The sequence below is a fragment of the Felis catus genome, chromosome E2 (genome assembly GCF_018350175.1).
Source record: "Felis catus isolate Fca126 chromosome E2, F.catus_Fca126_mat1.0, whole genome shotgun sequence".
Lineage (NCBI taxonomy): Eukaryota > Metazoa > Chordata > Mammalia > Carnivora > Felidae > Felis > Felis catus.
The window spans coordinates 58,346,032-58,363,467 of NC_058382.1; the positions used below are offsets into that span (position 1 = coordinate 58,346,032).

The window sequence follows — 17,436 nt, forward strand, 5'->3', positions numbered from 1 at the left end:
TGAGTCCAAAGATGACCTCTGGTGTGGTCTTGCACGTTTTTTTAACTTTGAGAGCTTACGTGCACGCACGCACACACACATGGCAAGTGGCAGAGAGAATCCCGAGCAGGCCCCATGCTGTCAGCGTGGAGTGCCACGCGGGGCTCAGACCCACAAACCAGGAGATCATGTCGACTCAGACACTTAAGGTACTGAACCACCCAGGCGCCCGGCTGGCTTTCCTCCTGATAAGCAGCCCTGCACCTTAACCAGAAGTACCCAAGAGAACAGCCTGAAGATTACCCCTGATCTCCATTTGATCAGTCAGGCCATTTCAGCCATGGGACTTGCTCCCTTGGTAGTAATGCAGAAGAAAACCCCAGTGCAAGAATTGGGCGGATTCCGTCTTTATTGGGCTCAGATGGTGAACTGTGTCCTCCTCTGTGAGCAAACTCAAGGAGAGGCTGAGTTTAGCCCAAGAGATCAGCGCTGGCCAAGAAAGGAAAGTCCTAGGCCACATCGCCACTCCTACCGTATCACTCTTTAAAACACAAAACATCACCGAACGCTCACCCACACGACAACCACCCGGGAGGCCGGAGGCTCTGCTAGGAAAGATCCCATGTTTCGCCAAAGCTGCTTTCTGCCCCCCGTAAAAGAACAGCTGGCTCCCAGAGACAGATGTGGAATTCAAGTGTCTCGATGACTGAGCACGAACCTGTTGCTTTCCACCAATGTCACGAACCCATTCCTTGTTTGGGTACACAGTTTCTCAGGCGTTTAAAAACGGTTCTAGAACACTCCAGAAATCAGAGTGCCCCTACCACGTCTTGGGCACGCACACATACCACCTGGCACGCCTCCGGCCGGCCGTTCTTTACACATTCGGGTCTTTCTCTAGAAGTCTTGCGACTGGACGCTCTCCGAAGGTTGCAGGTTTGTACGGAGTTTGTACATGTGATTGAGCGCTTGTGTGAGGAAAGCCCCGCTGGTGTTGATTTCCATCAAGGTCAGGTTATCCAGCTAAAACGCAAGAGAGAACCGACTGGGTTGGTTGAGGAGTGTTTGATTTGAGAAAATGTAAAATCTACTGAGAGGGGGCGTCCCTCCGCCCCGCCCCGCCCCCACCGCGCCCACCTTGGCATGGGCCTCCTGCTGCCGCACGAAGCTATCCGCAGACACCCGCAGTTTGGCGATGCGAGTATCCCACACGTCCTTGATCAGGGTCCGGATCTCATCCGCTTTCGGGATGTTGTCTGAAGCACTGAGGGAAGCAAATGTGAACAAAATCACGTAAGGAAGCATTTGGTAGACTACAGACGGCAACATCTGGGGAGAAGTGGCCTTTACTTTTTCAGCAGGCTCCACACCCGAATGGGGAGCTCAAACTCCCCGCCCGCCCCACCCACTGAGCCAGCCAGGTGCCCTTCCAGGTAGAAGTGGCTGTTTAAAAACTGCTGCTTGGGCTCAGGGAAACACGAGCCGTTATAAATACAAAATGCGTTTCCCTTTGTTTTCAGTTTGAAGAGGTAGACGTTTCTGGCGGGTAAGCGGGGTGCCAAGAAAATTGAGCCACGATCCATCCGCACAAAGTTACTTGTGCTCATGTCAGCTGCCCCGCGGCAGGCCGCAGCGCGGGACCTTCGGAGAGTAAGCTGGAAGTCGGACATCCTCTGTCTCAGGGTAACGGAGCGTTCTGTGCCGTAGAATTTCCACCTTGAATGAAGTTGCTTCACGGGCTGGCTCAAAGGTCATGACTTCCGTGCTCACGCCTCCTCGTTTATCCAAGGGCTTACAACCCACCAGGGGAAGACGACAGCCCTGTGCCAGGCACTGGGCTCGCACCACAAAGCAGTTCTGGCCTCCCCAAAGCTCTGAAGGCTAGGGACGGTCCCAGTCCACAGAGAACACAAGTACGCTTACAGAAACCGAAGAAGAAACTGCGCATTAGCATAAACCCGGCAAACCTATATCCGGTGAATTCTGGGTAACAGTTTGGAGCCAGCAAGGGTCAGCGTGACAGCCGTCCCGTTGGGAGCTAGATTTTCAACTAACCTTTGAAGGAGAAGACAAAAGAGAAGACGAAAGCAGAGGCCAACACCATCCGCCACCAGGCATGCTGGGAAAGCTGAAAGTAGCTTGTGATTAGCAGTGGAGAATCCGTGGTATAGAATCTACACGGTGGATTGGATTGAAGACCCAAACATTTGGATCTGACGCCCTGAATAGCAGGTTAAGGAACAAAAGACTCCAGCTACTTTGTTAACTGAACTGCAGAACAAAGCTAAAATTAGGGCCCCTGGCCGAATGAGTTACAAAGAATTCTCAAACAAGAGTTTCGATAGGAACCGCATACATAAGACACTGAACTTCAGAAACTAAACGTGTTGGGGCGCTGGGGTGGCTCAGTCGGTTGAGCATCCGACTCTTGATTTTGGCTCAGGGTCACGATCTCGTGCTGTGTGCGATCGAGCACGGCGCCTGCTTGGAATCCTCTCTCCCCCTCTCTCTGGCCCTCCCCTGCCCGTGCTTGCTCAAAAAATAAAAAATAAAAAAACAAAAACTAAAGATGAGCAGGCCCCTCACCTCGGCGTCCGTATTTTCCTTTCCAAATCACCTTCTCTGCTGCCCCACGAGGCTCTCAGATCCGTCGGACACCCTCCCGGGGCCTCTGCAGCCCCAGAATAACCGCCCGGGCTCCCCTACCCTGCACACCTGCCCCAACAACTCTGCTTCCCCAAACATAACAGGTCCCTGCCTCCTACCTACAGCGTCCTCTCCTCTCGTCAACTGTCCCTCGTTTTTCAAGCCAAGGATCCCTTCTCTGGCACCAGCAGGCGGCTGCATCCCGACATAACGGGAACGGCACTCCTCAGGCTGCCGGTCAACAGGCTCACACCGCTCGCCCACTGACTGGGCTTGTGAGCAGGGGACAGGCAGAGAGGAGAGCGAAACAAAGAATGCCACACCCCAACGTGGGGCTCGAACTCACCAACTGTGAGTTTATGACCTGAGCCAAAATCAAGACGTGGACGCTTAGCTGACTGAGCCACCCAGGCGCCCCATGCTTTTGTTATTTATTTAATTTTTTGTTTTCAGAGAGCAAGCACGCAAGGGGGGGGGGGGAGGGACGGTGGAGGAGGGGGAGAGAGAGAGAAACTAAGGCCCCATGCTCAGCACAGGGCCCAACTGAGCCACCCAGGTTCCCCCCATTTTGCAGATCACATTCGAGTATCTCCCAAGTAAAACTCATCCACGCTTGCCTGCTCCCCTCTACTGACGTCATTCGTTCATTCAACAAACGTGTGCACCAGGCACCGTACTAGTGCAAATTAGTCCCTACCCATTCCCACTAGCACTGGGGTGGGGGTGGCAGGGCACGGCCACACGAGTGCCTACGAGACCACAGCTGACAAACGCCACGAGGCTACAGAGCTGCCGAGAGGACAGGCACACAGAACCTGTGAGAGAGCCCCGGTCGGGCTAAACCAAAGGAGGGAGCAGAGAACAGAGGGACCTACTGGACACAGGGAACACAGTACGGAAGCCCCGAGGACCCTGGAACGTGTGCAGAAGTGAGAGGCCGACGTGGGAATCAGAGGGAAGAAGGTGTAAGAGCCGTGAGAGAAGGCAGGAGGAGCCCAGGCTAGGCGGCGCTTTGCAAGCCGTAATCAGGACATCAGCCCAAACCCCGGACAGGCTCCAAGGAACAGGGGAGTCCCAAGCCGCTCCGTCTTTAAAAGACTACTCTGGGGCGCCTGGGGGGGCTCAGTCGGCGAAGCGTCCGACTCTTGATGTCGGCTCAGGTCACGATCTCCTAGCTGTGAGATCAAGCCCCAGGTCAGGTTCCTTGCCCGGCGTGGAGCCTCCTTAAGATTCCGTCCCTGCCTCTGCCCCTCTTCCCAGCTCACTCACTCGCTTGCTCAGGGGGGAAAAAAAAAAAAGTTTTCCTCTTGAACAACAAAAAAGCAGCAGCCAACGGGGAGCCAGAACTGGACACAGGGCAACAAGAAGCGACTGCACTAGCGGGCTTTCATTACAGCTAGGGTTCCGAGCGAGCGCGAGCCCTCTGGCCTTTCCTGCGGAGGCCGTGCGAGAACTCCCGCGCACAAAGACCGAGGGGTAGAGCTTCACTCATAGAGCCCAGCTACGGTTAAGAACAAAGGCTGGAGAGGACAATGGAGGCTCACACCTGGGTCCAATGCCAAGTGACAGAGAGCCGAGGGACGGCCTAGGAGAGGGAGGGGTGGGAAGAGGAAAGGGAAAAGGAGGGAGCCCAGGCAAGGGTGCGTGCACACACACGCCTCCCGGATTACCGATCTGAGGAACCGGGTGGCCAGGGACGCCGCTGACCGCAGAGGTGAACGTGCGACAGGATAGGAGGGACAGGCCAGGGGAGGAGAATCACGAGTTGTATCCCACAGGTGGGCTCTAAGAAGGGAAATATACTTACTGATTTAACAGGAGTTTGGTAAGTTCCATGTAGTAAGGGCTAGGCATAGGGGTAAATGTTTCTTCCTTTCGCTCGTGATCCCTAATCTTCTCCAACTTTTCTGAAATTTAGAAGAGTATACGTTTTACCATCACCACACCCAGCGTATTTTTTAAGCCTTCCAAATGAACCAAATGTCTCTATTACCTATTCGATTAACTAACAAAAACATGAAGAAGAGGAAAACACTTTTTGGAATAACACACCAGTCACCAGATGGTTCAGGGTCTATTTCCCCCAATATTTCTCTTATGGAAGGTCGTACATTTCCTTCACCGTTGCTGCTTTGGCCCGCAGGGTCTATTGCTGAAGAAAGGACGTCAGAGTTCTTAGGGAAAGAGCACAGCGTCCTGCCTTTGATGCACAAAGGGACCGGATGCTGGAGAAACTTACTTAGGCGTCTTCCAGAAGAGAGCAAGACGGCTCTACACCGCGGCCACTGCGGCCGGGGCGGGGGGCGGGGTGAGGACACTGGAGGGCTGGATGCTCGCAGCCGGAGTCACCCGGTGGAGCCCAGTCCCATCTCCCTGTCTCACTGGTCTGAGAAAGTCCTGAACCTGAACCGGCCACTGTTGCTAAAGGACACACACACACACACACACACACACACACACACACACACAACTATGCTGGGGGGTCTCGCTCTCAGTGGTGGCCCCCATTGTCCCCTGGTGCCATACTGCAGCCCAAAGTTCGAGCCTCACACTGGGTGTAAACATTCTCCCGACAGCAAACCATTTTTCCAAGAGTTAAACTTCCTTTCTTCGACCACTCAGGGGGGTGTGTATTCTACCCTTCCACCAACACAGCTCACCAAGACCCCCATAGCCTCTGCTCAGCCAAACCCAATGGTTCCATCTGTCCTCACATCTGACAAAGATCAAACCTCCTCAGGGCAGATTTATTATTTGATTTCTGGAACACCATGCTCTGAGTACTCTTGTCTCGCGGATTCTTCCAGGCCTTCCTGACCTCTCTCTCAACACTGGGAGATAGAGCTCAGTCCCCTGACCCCTTCGCCACCCAAACCACATCCCACGTGGCTTCATCCTGCCTCATTTAAATACCATCTAAACACTCCTGATGACCTGCTCATTCATATCCCCACATCTCCCCTTCCCAAGCTCCCTGACCCAAGACTCCTGCTCACATGATTTATACCTGGATATCCAATAGGCACCTCCAGTGTAACATGGTCAAACCCCGCCTCCTGGTCCCCACATCGGCCCTCACGCTCCTGCAGTCTCCCCCAGCTCAGGGAACAGCACCTCCGTATCCTTCTGTAGTTCAGGCCAGCAACCCTGGCAACCGTTTTTTTTGTTGTGGTTTTTAAGTTTACTTACTTATTTTGAGAGAGAGAGGGAATCCAAGAGGGTCCATACTGGCAGCACAGAGACCGAGGCAGGGCTTGAACTCAGGAACCGTGAGATCAAGACCTGAGCCGAAATCAAGAATCTGACGCTTACTTAGCCAACTGAGCCACCCAGGCACCCCCACCCTGGCATCCACTCTTAACTCTCCTCTCAGATCCCACAGCCCGTCCTTCAGCAAATCCTGTGGATTCTTCCTTCAAAATACACCTAGGGGCGGGGCACCTGGGTGGCTCAGTCAGTTGAGCGTCCAGCTCTTGATTCGATTTCGGCTCAGATCGTGTCACAGTTTGTGGCTTTGAGCCCTGAATAGGGCTCTGCGCTGAGAGCGTGGAGCCTGTTTGGGATTCTGTCGCCCCCTCCCTCTCTGCCCCTCCCCTGCTCACACGCTCTCTCTCAAAATAAACAAACTCAAATACGCCTAGACTCCAACCACGAATGCCCACCTCCAGCAACTGGGCAAACTACTCTCAGCCTGGGTTACGCCTCACTGCCCTCGCCCCACGCACATCTTCTCCATACAGCTGACTGATTCTCCTCCAGTATCTAAACCAGTATGAAACACCTCTGTTCAAACTCTGCAACGAGTCGAAAAGACTGACATCACCCAACGTTGGCCAGGATGCGGAACAGCGGGAGCTCTCCTACACTTCTGGCGGGATAAGTGACAGCCCAACCACTCTGGAGGGCTGGCTGACAGTTTTTTTACAAAGTTAAGCACAGTCTGCCCTGTGACCTGGCAATCTGCCACTCTTGGTATTTACCCAAGAGAATTAGAAACATAGATCCACAAAAAGACTTGGACAGGAATGTTCATAAGAGCCTCATTAGCAATGGCCCCAAATGGGAAAGGCTCCAAACATCCGCCAACAGAACAATGGGTGACCGAACTGGAGTACTCCACCGTGAATGAAACACTGCTCGGCAACAGAAGAATGACGTAATGGCATGTGCAACAGCCTTAAATAAGAGAAGTCAACACCTACCAGGTGATTCCGTTTAAAGGACACCCAAGAGCAGGTAGGACTCCGCTATGGCCGCGGAATCGGAAGGCGGCCCGCTCCCGGGCCGAGCCTACTGACTAGTGCTGTTTCACTAGTACTCACCCCAGTGTGGCCTCGGCCAGTGAAAAAGCTCGGGTTAATGCCCTCCACACCTTCTCTGGCCCTGATGGGCCTGCGACAAGACAGCCTCTGCCCCCGTCACCTTGGGTCTGGATGGACCCAAACTGCCGGAACAGGAGGTAGCACTAACAGAGCCAGACCTGGCAGCGTTCCCTGCTTTGGCAAGAGCCCCTCAGCAGAAGGAGCTGGGGGTTTCCCTTCGGGGCAGACCCACCAGGGCCGCCAGCCCCCACCTTTAGGACCGGAAGGAGAAGATGCCCACAGTCTTTCCGGAAGTGTACTTGACAGTGGCTGGCTCGGAGGGTCCTTGCTTCTAGGAGGGAGGTGCCCCCGAGTGATTCCCAATTGGCAGGGGATGATCAAAGTCACTCAGAGGCCGTTCACATTCCGTATGGACCCCCCATTCCAAATAAAATGAATGTTCTTTGCTAGAATGAGCCGCTTTTGTCTCAGGGAGGAAAAAGACCGCAAAGGCTCAGGATGAAGCCTGGCTGCATTGTTGTGTCTCATCTTCTTTTTTCCTGAGGCATAATTAACGCACCATACAACTCACCCATTTAAAATGTACAATTCGACAGTTTTTAGTATATTCAGAGTTGGGTGTGATCTTTGGGTCTTTTTTTCGCTAGCATCACGTGTTCAAGGTTCATTCAGCTGTAGCATAACAGGTACTTCCTTCCTTGATGTGGCCAAATAATATTCCCTTGTTTGGGATGATGCATCATTTGCATGCATGCCCTACCATGTAAAAGGACTCTGAGCCACATGCTAGCCTATAGAAGTATTTTCTAAGTAAACCGTATCCCTGATGTGGGGCTAAAACTCACGACCCCAAGATCAAGCGCTGCATACGGAACCAGCTAGGGGCCCCAACAGAGTTACTTTTTAAAAGTCCCAAGAAATGCCCCTTCAACGTCGTAGGATAGTTTTAAATGTAAAGCAAGTTGAGGGGCACCTGGGTGGCTCAGTCGGTTGAGCGGCCGACCTCGGCTCGGGTCACGATCACACGGCTTGTGAGTTCAAGCCCGCGTCGGGTCTGTGCTGACAGCTCAGAGTGTGGAGACTGCTTCAGATTTTGTGTTTCCGTCTCTCTCTGCCCCTCCCCTGCTCATGCCCTGTCTCTCTCTCTCTCTCAAAAATAAATTAAAAAAAATAAAGTTGAAATATCTGGGGCGCCTGGGTGGCTCAGTCGGTTAAGCGTCCAACTTCACCCGGGGTCACGATCCCGCGGTCCGTGAGTTCGAGCCCCGCGTCGGCTCTGGGCTGATGGCTCAGAGCCTGGAGCCTGCTTCCGATTCTGTGTCTCCCTCTCTCTCTGCCCCTCCCCCGTTCATGCTCTCTCTCTGTCTCAAAAATAAATAAACGTCAAAAAAAAAAAATTAAAAAAAAAAAGTTGTAGTATCTTACAGTCAAAACCTAAGCGAAAATTGGTATACATGCCTCAAACCAGCGTGACATTGGTAATAGCCATGCGCGAACTCTGCCGGGTGAGTCTCCAACCACTCATTAACTTCAGCTGATCAGCGGCTGGTGGCCTGCGTGGAAGGGGCCCCCTGCTTCCACCCGAAGGGCGGGGGTCACCCCAGCTCTGCTCCACCCACATGCTTACCCACATCCATCCACTCAGGAGGAATCAGCCGACACTTCTGTCTTTGTTTCAGGTTAATCGCCAACCACAGAGGCACCTCCACCGGTAAGCCGGGGTTGAAAGGCCCCAGGTCCCCCTACCAAAAGAAAATCGAGCCCCCCAGTAAGACAAAACAGGGCAACGAGCGACACCGGACCCCACTGCTGTCCAACAAGAGAAAGGGCGCCGCACAAGCCGAAACCCAAAGAAATCTAAAAGCCCAGCTGCGAACACAGACCCAGGGAGGCCGCTCCAAGCGAGGGAGCAGAACTGTGCTCACCTGCGCACACCTGGCCAGCCCACCGGGGCCGGTTTCGGGGAGGACGGGGAACAGCTGAGGGGCCGGGCCCAGCCCGCGGACTTGGTCTCTCCGGGCCCAGACTCACAACGTCGCCCCATCTGTTCGTCCCCTCGTCTCCTCGGCGTCCCTCGCCCTCCGTTCCCCCCTCTCGTATTCCGACCCCCGCCCCGCCTTACTCCCCCCGGCCACTCAGGGTTCCCCCATGACCACTCGGAGTCCCCCCACCCTGTACTCCCCCCCTCCCAGCGACCACTCGGCGTCCCCCCACCCTGTACTCGCCGCTCCCAGCGACCACTCGGCGTCCCCCCACTCCGTACTCCCCCCCCGCCACTCGGCGTCCCCCCACCCTGTACTCCACCCTCCCAGCGACCACTCGGCGTCCCCCCACTCCGTACTCCCCCCACGACCACTCGGCGTCCCCCCACCCTGTACTCCCCGCTCCCAGCGACCACTCGGCGTCCCCCCCACCCCGTACTCCCCCCCCCGCCACTCGGCGTCCCCCCACCCTGTACTCCCCCCTCCCAGCGACCACTCGGCGTCCCCCCACTCCGTACTCCCCCCTCCCAGCGACCACTCGGCGTCCCCCCACTCCGTACTCCCCCCACGACCACTCGGCGTCCCCCCACCCTGTACTCCCCGCTCCCAGCGACCACTCGGCGTCCCCCCACTCCGTACTCCCCCCCCCGCCACTCGGCGTCCCCCCACCCTGTACTCCCCCCTCCCAGCGACCACTCGGCGTCCCCCCACTCCGTACTCCCCCCTCCCAGCGACCACTCGGCGTCCCCCCCACCCCGTACTCCCCCCGCCCCCGCCACTCGGCGTCCCCTATCCCGTACTCCCCCGGCCACTCGGGGTCCGCACCCGTACTCCCCCCCGCCCCCGCACTCCTCCCCACTACTCGGCGAACTGGAGGCCAGGCGTCCGCAGAAGCTCCGGCACTAGGGCCTTTCTCAGGAGCTGGGGTCTGAGGCAAATGCCCGGCCCAGCCCTTACCCCGATGAGGTAGATCTTGTCCAGGCTGAAGTTTGGGATAATGGTAACCAGCTCCTTCTCAGCCAAAAACTCCACTTCAGCCGCGTCCATGCTGGCGCCTCCCGCAGCCCTTCAAGGTCCAGGGAAGCGCGGAAGCCTCAGCTTTCCCGCCACCGCGCGGGGCCCGGCCCCCGGCCGGAACGAGCATCGGCAACCAATAGCAAAGCGGCGCTCTCCCCTGAGCGGCGGCAGGCGGGGACCGCGGCCGCTTCGAGCCTACGGATTGGCGAGGGTCAACGAGGCTGAGAGCAGACCACGCCCCCCGGCTGCGGGCCGCGTCTCCAAGCCGCGGGGCCCCGGCCCCGCCCCTCAAGCGTCGCCGTCCCGCCCCTCTCACACCCCAACCCCGCCCCTCCCGCGGCCCGGCGCCGCCCCTCTTATGGCGTGACCATGCTCCTCTTGCGGCCCGACCCCGCCCCTCCCTGATCGACCCCGCCCCCGGCCCCGCCCCTCTGATGGCCCGCCCACCCCCTCCCGCGGGGCGGCCCCGTACCTTTCGAGCCAGGCCCCGCCCCCTCACGTCCCGTGTCGACGTCCTACCCCCCCTTCCGCGTCCCGGCCCCGCCCCTCTCCCGGCTCCTCCCCGCCCCGCCCGCGCCGCCGCCACACCCCCTCCCGCGGCCGGAAGCGTCCAGACCCCGCCCCCTTCTCTCTCCTCTCTCGGGCTGTGCCCCTGGTTCCGCCCGTCCTGCTGCTCAGCTGTCACCATGCTTCCGTGTCCATTCACCTGTCCCGGACGCCTAATCGCCAACACTCTGATTTAAACTGTGGGTGGAGTTCGGGTGACGTCTACATTGGGTCCCGCACAGGGCCGGGAGTAAATGCATTTATTATTAGGCCACGGCGTGACCTGGCTGGACAGACGGCGCCGGGGCCCCAGTGGAGTGAAGGAAAGCCTAGTTCTCTTAACTTCACACCCTTCTGTCCTGTCTTTACATATTGGTCAGAACCTATAAAAATGCGCATTCCTCCACCCCACCCGCATGTTCCAGCTCAGAAAGTTCGGGAAGAGGCTCAGAGTTCGTACGTGGGCAGACTCCAGGCGAGTTTCCTGAAGGCTGCTGCACAGTCCCTCCACGCGGCGAGCTTTTGTAACACCTGATAGTGCTTCTCACACTCTTCTGTGTCAGAATCCCCTAGAAGGTGTCAACGTGGACGCTTGTAGAAACTGAATGTTAACCAGGGCCAGGAAAGCTTGCTGGGAGGTGAAGCTGCTGGCTGCAGGCTAGAAGGGACAGGCAGTGGGCTGAATGAATCTGAACCCTTGATCACTAGGCCCTGGAGACAGGCGGATTCCAGTGTTGTGAATGCGACAGGAAAGCTGCCCCACCCCAGGTAGCCCCATGTTTTCCTCCCTAGCCCCCCTGAAACTTGCGCCATGCACCTGCCTCCTGTAGGGTTGCCAGAGAGATGAAGTAAGGCCATAATTAAGTTCTGCCCACCCACATGGCCTAGAAAGCTATGTCTGCTGTTTATCTGCTTTGGAAAATCTCCTTCATTGTATGCCATTTATTAAGACAAACACTTTCAAAGCCTGGCTGTCTCAGTCTGTGGAGCAGGTGACTGGTTTTTTTTTCTTTTTGGGGGGGCGGGGGGCTCAGGACCCTCTTTTTTTTTTTTTAAGTAATCTCTAGACCCAGCGTGAGTCTTGAACTCATGACCTTGAGATCAAGAGTCAGATGTTCTACCAACTGAGCCAGCCAGGCACCTCAGAGGGAGCTATTCTTGATCGTGGGGTCCTGAGTTAGAGCCCCTCATTGAGCGTGGAGATTTTTTGAAGGAAATAAAAGGGGGGGGGGGAATAAATAAAAGGTCCCTCTGGATGCTGTGCGACGGAAGGCAAGTGACTGCTTTGAACCTCAGTGAATGAGAAGAACCCTGGGATGTTTGGGGAGCGGGGGGAGCTGCAAGCCACCTGGTCCCTCCTGAAATAGAAGCTCCCTCGGGCATCTGCAGAGGGTGTATGCCAGCTTGTCTGGGTTTTGACTGATAGGGGAATGTTTTCTTGACTGGCAAATATTTGTGCTCCGCAGTTGGCGAGGCTTCCCTCCCTGATTTTCACAGCCTGGAAAAGAGCAAAGGAAAAGAGCTGGGGGGAAAGCTGAGGTGCAGAGAGACCACGCACGACGGGACGAGTGGAAAAGCTGGCAGAGCCCGGGGGCCACATCACCTGAGTCTCCTTGTCCTCGTCTGTAGAACAGGGGTAGGGCCGCCCTTACCCCACTGGGCTGTTGAGAGAACACGATGAGACAGAGAGCATTACACACTGTAAAAATGATGACATCTTGGGGTCTCAAACAGGAGCATACGTCGGGGTCACCTGGCCGGGGGGGGGGGGCACGGTTAAATGTGTTTCCATACCCAGAAGCGTGGCTCGCAACAGTTGAGAGGTGGAAACCACTCAAACGTCCTTCAACCGAGGGACAGAGGAACGAAACATAGCCTGTACATACTGTGGAATATGATTCAGCCACAGACAGGAATGAGGAACTGATTTGTCTACAATGGGGATGAACCTTGAATTCATTATGCCACTTGAAAAGAGCCAGTTACAGGGACGCCTGGGTGGCTGAGTCGGTTGAGCGTTGGACTCTTGAGTTTTGGCTCAGGTCAGGATCTCATGATCGTCCTGCTTAATTAAGATTCTCTCTCTCCCTGTTCCTCTGCCTCTCACCTGCTCACCCTTTCGTGCTCTCTCAAAATAATAATAAATAATAATAATAATTAAAAATAAAATGCCTTCCCTAAGCTCCAGATGTAGACTTTCTGATTCAGTGACCATACACACCTTACTGTCTCCCTGGAGGTTTTTATAACTGGGAAAATTGGAAATTGAAGGGATTTGCTCCAATATGGTTCAGCTCTGAGCCACTCTTGCGGTCCAGAGAGGGCTTCCAAATGCCTGTCCTCACGGCTGGTCTTTGAAAGTGGGGGAGACAGGATACAGATGACGGGGAAGGAAAGGCGTAGGGACAGACCGGAGGGATGTGGCGCAGGTAGCCTGTTGCTTTAGACTGGGTGGTCAGAACTCTCACACCACTACTGGCTCTTGTAAAACAATGCCTCCCCTCGAAGGTGGGGGTGACCTGAGTGGTAATGAATTAAGAGCTGGAGATGAAATAAATGGGGACAAAGTGACAACCTTACTGTGCAGAAGAATTCCAAACGATGTCTAAAGAGACTGCCCTCAAGAAGGTGGATACAGGAGGGGTACCTGGGTGGCTCAGTCGGTTAAATGTCTGACCCGGCTCAGGTCATGATCTCGCGGTTCGTGGGTTCGAGCCCCACGTCGGGCTCTGTGCTGACAGCTCGGAGCCTGGAGCCTGCTTCGGATTCTGTGTCGCCCTCTCTCTGCCTCTTCCCCGCTCACCCTCGGTCTCTCTCTCTCAAAAACAAATAAACAGTAAAAAAAAAAAAAACCAAAACTATCAAATTCATCAAAAACAGAGTCTAATAAACTGTCACAGAGTGGAGAAGCCTAAGGAGACATCACTCAATGTCACTTGGGGTCCTGGAACAGAAAAAGGACATTAGGGAAAACCTGAGCAAATGTGAGTAGGAGTGGGCTTTAGTTAATAACAACATATCAGGAAACAAGTGCTGGTGAGGATGTGGAGAGAGGGGAATGCCTTCCACTGCTGGTGGGAATGCAAACTGGTGCAGCCGCTCTGGAAAACAGCATGGAAGGTCCTCAAAAATGAAAAATAGAACTACCCTACGATCCAGTAAATTCTACTACTGGGTATATATCTAAAGAACGCAAAAACACTAATCAAAAGATACATGCATCCCTATGTTTATTACAGCATTGTCTATAATAGCCAAACTATGGAAGCCGATAAATGGATAAAGAAGATGTGTGCATATATACAATGGAATATTACTCAGCCATAAAAAGGATGCAACGTTGCCATTTACAACGACATGGATGGAGCTAGAGAGTATAATAAGTGAAATAGGTCAGAGAAAGACAAATAGCATATGATGTCACTCATACGTAGAATTTAAGAAATAAAACAAATGAAGAAAGGAGAAAAAGAGAGGCAACCCAAGAAACAGGCTCTTTTTTTTTATGTTTATTTATTTTTGAGAGAGCTAGAGAGACAGAGTGTGAGCAGGGGAGGGGCAGAGAGAGGGAGACGCAGAATCTGAAGCAGGCTCAGGCTCCGAGCCATCAGCACAGAGCCCAAGGCAGGGCTCGAACTCACAAACCATGAGATGGTGACCTGAGCTGAAGTCGGCCGCTTAACCGACTGAGCCACCCAGTCTCCCCGAGAAACAGGCTCTTAAGGACAGAGAACACACTGATGGTGACCAGAGGAGAGGTGGGTGGGAGATGGGGGAAATAGGCGATGGGGATTCAGGAGGGCACCTGTCCCGATCAGCACCGGGTTGTGTGAAAGTGTTGAATCACTGGATTGGACACCTGAAACTCATAAACACTGCACATTAACTAACTGGAAATAAACCTTGCACCTAAAAAAAAAAAAAATAATAGTGTATCAGAATTGGTTCGTTAATTTTGAGAAATGGATCAGAGTAGGGCAGGGGGAACTAGGTGGGCACTCTATGGGAACCCTCCATAGTATTTTTGCAACCTTTCTGGAAATCTAAAGCTATTCTAGAAAAAAAAAAGAAAAAAGAAAAGAAAGAAAAGCTTATTTAAAAACATCTTGGGGCACCTGGCTGGCTCAGTTGGTGGAGCATGTGACTCTGGGTTTCGGGGGGGGGGGGGGGGGGGGGTCATGAATTCAAGCCCCATGCTGGGTAGAGGGACTACTTAAAAAAGAGAAATCTCTCCTTTAGGGGCTCCCCCAGGCATCTCAACACCCCTGCAATTGAACCTGTTGCCTCCTTCAGGATAGTCAGGGCTACAATACCTTCGGTTACGTTAGAATTCAGCCCGGCAGAATGGGACTCAGAAAATGAGTCAGCACCTTGGACTTGGGACCTTAAGGCAGCGGACCTTTCCTACAATGACACAAGTGTCCTGGAGCTGCCCCCTCCAGTAAGGCAGCCACTTAGCCCCATGTGGAAACTGAACATTTGCAGTATGAACCACAGACTCGGGCCCGGGGTCCTCTGAAGGGTCAGGCAGCCTTGCCTCTGACGTTGGGCCCGCGACCCGCCGACGCATCCCCGCAGGTGATTCTTGGGCTGAGCGTGTTTGGGAAGCACCTGTGGCCCATCTGTGTTCATTCAATCCTTGATTAATTTACCTTAAAGTCTGAATCCCGGCCACGTGAGGGCGATTTTCTTCTAGGGAGGGGAGCGGCCCAGCACGGTGACGAATTGCCCTGCAGAGTGGAGGAGGTCGGGGAGGCACCACCTGCTTGTACAGGGGAATCACCTGCCCTATGCCCAGGCCGCACCTGGACTGAAGGAGTCACCACCTCTGGGGCGTGGCCCGGCCAAGGCTAAAGGCCCCTGAGCTGATAAACGGACTCCAGGCTCGTTCCTGTGGCCTCTGGGAGGAGCCCGGGGGAAGCTGTGACTCACAGCTGGTGTCACCAGGAGGGGGCTGGAATTATAGTCACGGCTGCAAAAGGGAAATGCAGACTGGAAAACACCTTCATTCCCTGGTCTCGGCTGAAACAAGTCATTAGATAGCTCAGAGCAGGGGCCTGATGATAGGGCTGGATGGCTTCCCTAATGGGGACGGGCCACCCAGCTGAGCCCCAGGAGCCTGAGAGCCATGGCTCCCACGTGGGGGGCCGTCTCCCCTCCAGGGGCTCCAGGGTGAGGGTGATAACATGACCTTCTGGCCAGCAGTGACTCTGACCGACGGGTTCAGCTGACCGGCTCCAGCTGTGGCCCACTCTGAACGTCGCCACCTCCCGGAGCCACCGCGGGGCTTGGGGGAGGATGACACAAGTGATGCTCAGAGGTGATGGCTCCTACTCTAGGCGGGAGTGGCCTTCCTCAGGACGGCCCTCGAGGCACCAGTCTCCCTGCTGAGTGTGCAGCAGAGGCCGGCTCTCCAGGGCCTGCTGGGTGAGCTGAGGACAGGATCCTGAGCTCAACGAAGGGCCTTCGGAGGGATGTGGGTTGGGACGTGACAAGAACAGACTCACGTCTTAGGACAGAGCTGCTGTGGACGCAGCGGGCGTGGGGTGCGGTCTAGCCGCGGGAGGCTGGAGCAGAAGTCCAGGTGAGCCGTGGCAATGGCCTGGCCTAGGGCAGCCGGGGGGGGGGGGGGGGTGGGGGTGAGGGGTGCCAAGAGTAGGGACCGTCTAAAAACAGAGCTCAGAGAGTACCTGCCGATCCAGAAAAGCCCTGCAGCACAGGTGGCCAGGGCGGTTCCACCTGTGGCTCCAGGCAGCCGCCCTTCCCCGGAGGGCCCGCGACCTTCCCCCTCCAGGCAGGCCTCCAGGGTTTGGCGGGGGGAGCCATCCTGCCAGCCGCTGAAGCACATCACGGCTGAGCCGGGCGCTCTCAAATGGCTCCGACATGGTGCGAATACACTCTTGTCTTTCTGCCATCTGCTGCTGTCATTAAAAAATTACATTTCCATCTGTTTTCACGCTTTTCTCCCCTCCCAGCCTCCCCTCCCGGAGGCATGCAGCGAGAGTCCCTAGTCAGGGGCCGGGACGTTCCCTCCCCTCCTGGAAGCTGGGAACTTCTCCGGGACACGCCCGGGTTACGGGTGACAGGCTCTCTCGGCGGCCAGAGCCCTTCATGCCCCTCCGTTTCCTCTCCATTCGCCACTTAACCGCCACCCTGCTCCACACCCCAGCGACACACACTTGGGGGGGAGCCATTTACAAAGCGTTTTTATTGTTGGTTTTAATCGGCATGCACCACTCTGGCATCACAAATAAATGAAAAATAAACTACAGACATTAGTACCCATTTCCCCCAGGATGTATTTAAGGAAGAAGAGAATCAGGAAGTGAGAATCGGGGAGCCATGCTTTGGGCTCAACTAAGTCATCATTCTAGACCAGCTCCAGAGAGACACCCACTCCCCACCTAAATATAAGCACCACCCCCCCCATCCCCCGCCTTTAATTGAAAGAGGACTTCGGCTGCCTCCATTCTGACCTCAAACTGTTTTTTGTTTTGTTTTCTGAAGATTTTATTCTGGGGGCGCCTGTGTGGCTCAGTAGGCTGAGCCTCTGGCTTTTTTTTTTTTTTTTTTTAATTTTTGAGAGAGGGGGAGAGAGAGGGGGAGGGAGAGAGAATCGCAAGCAGGTTCCATGCTGTCAGCACACAGCCCGATGCAGGGCTTGAACTCACAAACTGTGAGATCATGACCTGAGCCAAAATTGAGAGTCGGGTGCTTAACCGACTGAGCCACTCAGGCACCCCCTGACTGTTTTTTTTAATGATTACTTATTTATTTTGAGAGAGAGAGAGTGCATAAGCAGGGGAGGGGCAGAAAGAGAGGGAGAGAGAATCCCAGGCAGGCTTCTCTCAGTCATTACAGAGCCCGACACGGGGCTCAATCCCAAGAACCATGAGATCATGACCTGAGTCAAAATCAAGAGTTGGTCACTTAACTGACTGAGC

The 17,436-nt window shown here is 55.0% G+C and overlaps 1 protein-coding gene across 1 annotated transcript; it reads right to left on the reverse strand.

Moving 5' to 3' along the window:
- Window positions 1–370: 370 nt before the first annotated feature.
- Window positions 371–10,109, reverse strand: GINS2 (GINS complex subunit 2). The gene is made up of 5 exons (XM_003998320.6): window positions 9,887–10,109; window positions 8,575–8,689; window positions 4,433–4,532; window positions 1,117–1,243; window positions 371–1,002 (listed from the first exon to the last, which is right to left on the reverse strand). Exons 1-5 carry the CDS (start codon window positions 9,974–9,976, stop codon window positions 877–879), a joined length of 558 nt encoding a protein of 185 aa, XP_003998369.2. The 5' UTR covers window positions 9,977–10,109; the 3' UTR covers window positions 371–876.
- Between the last annotated feature and the right edge of the window lie 7,327 nt (window positions 10,110–17,436).

Coding starts and splice junctions, on each gene's coding strand:
- GINS2 (XM_003998320.6), bottom strand. CDS start 9,976: ATGGACGCGGCTGAAGTGGAGTTTTTGGCTGAGAAGGAGCTGGTTACC. Junction 8,690..9,886: donor ACAAGATCTACCTCATCGGG/GTAAGGGCTGGG, acceptor TTCTTTTGGTAG/GGGGACCTGGGGCCTTTCAA. Junction 4,533..8,574: donor TCCTGAGTGGATGGATGTGG/GTAAGCATGTGG, acceptor TCTAAATTTCAG/AAAAGTTGGAGAAGATTAGG.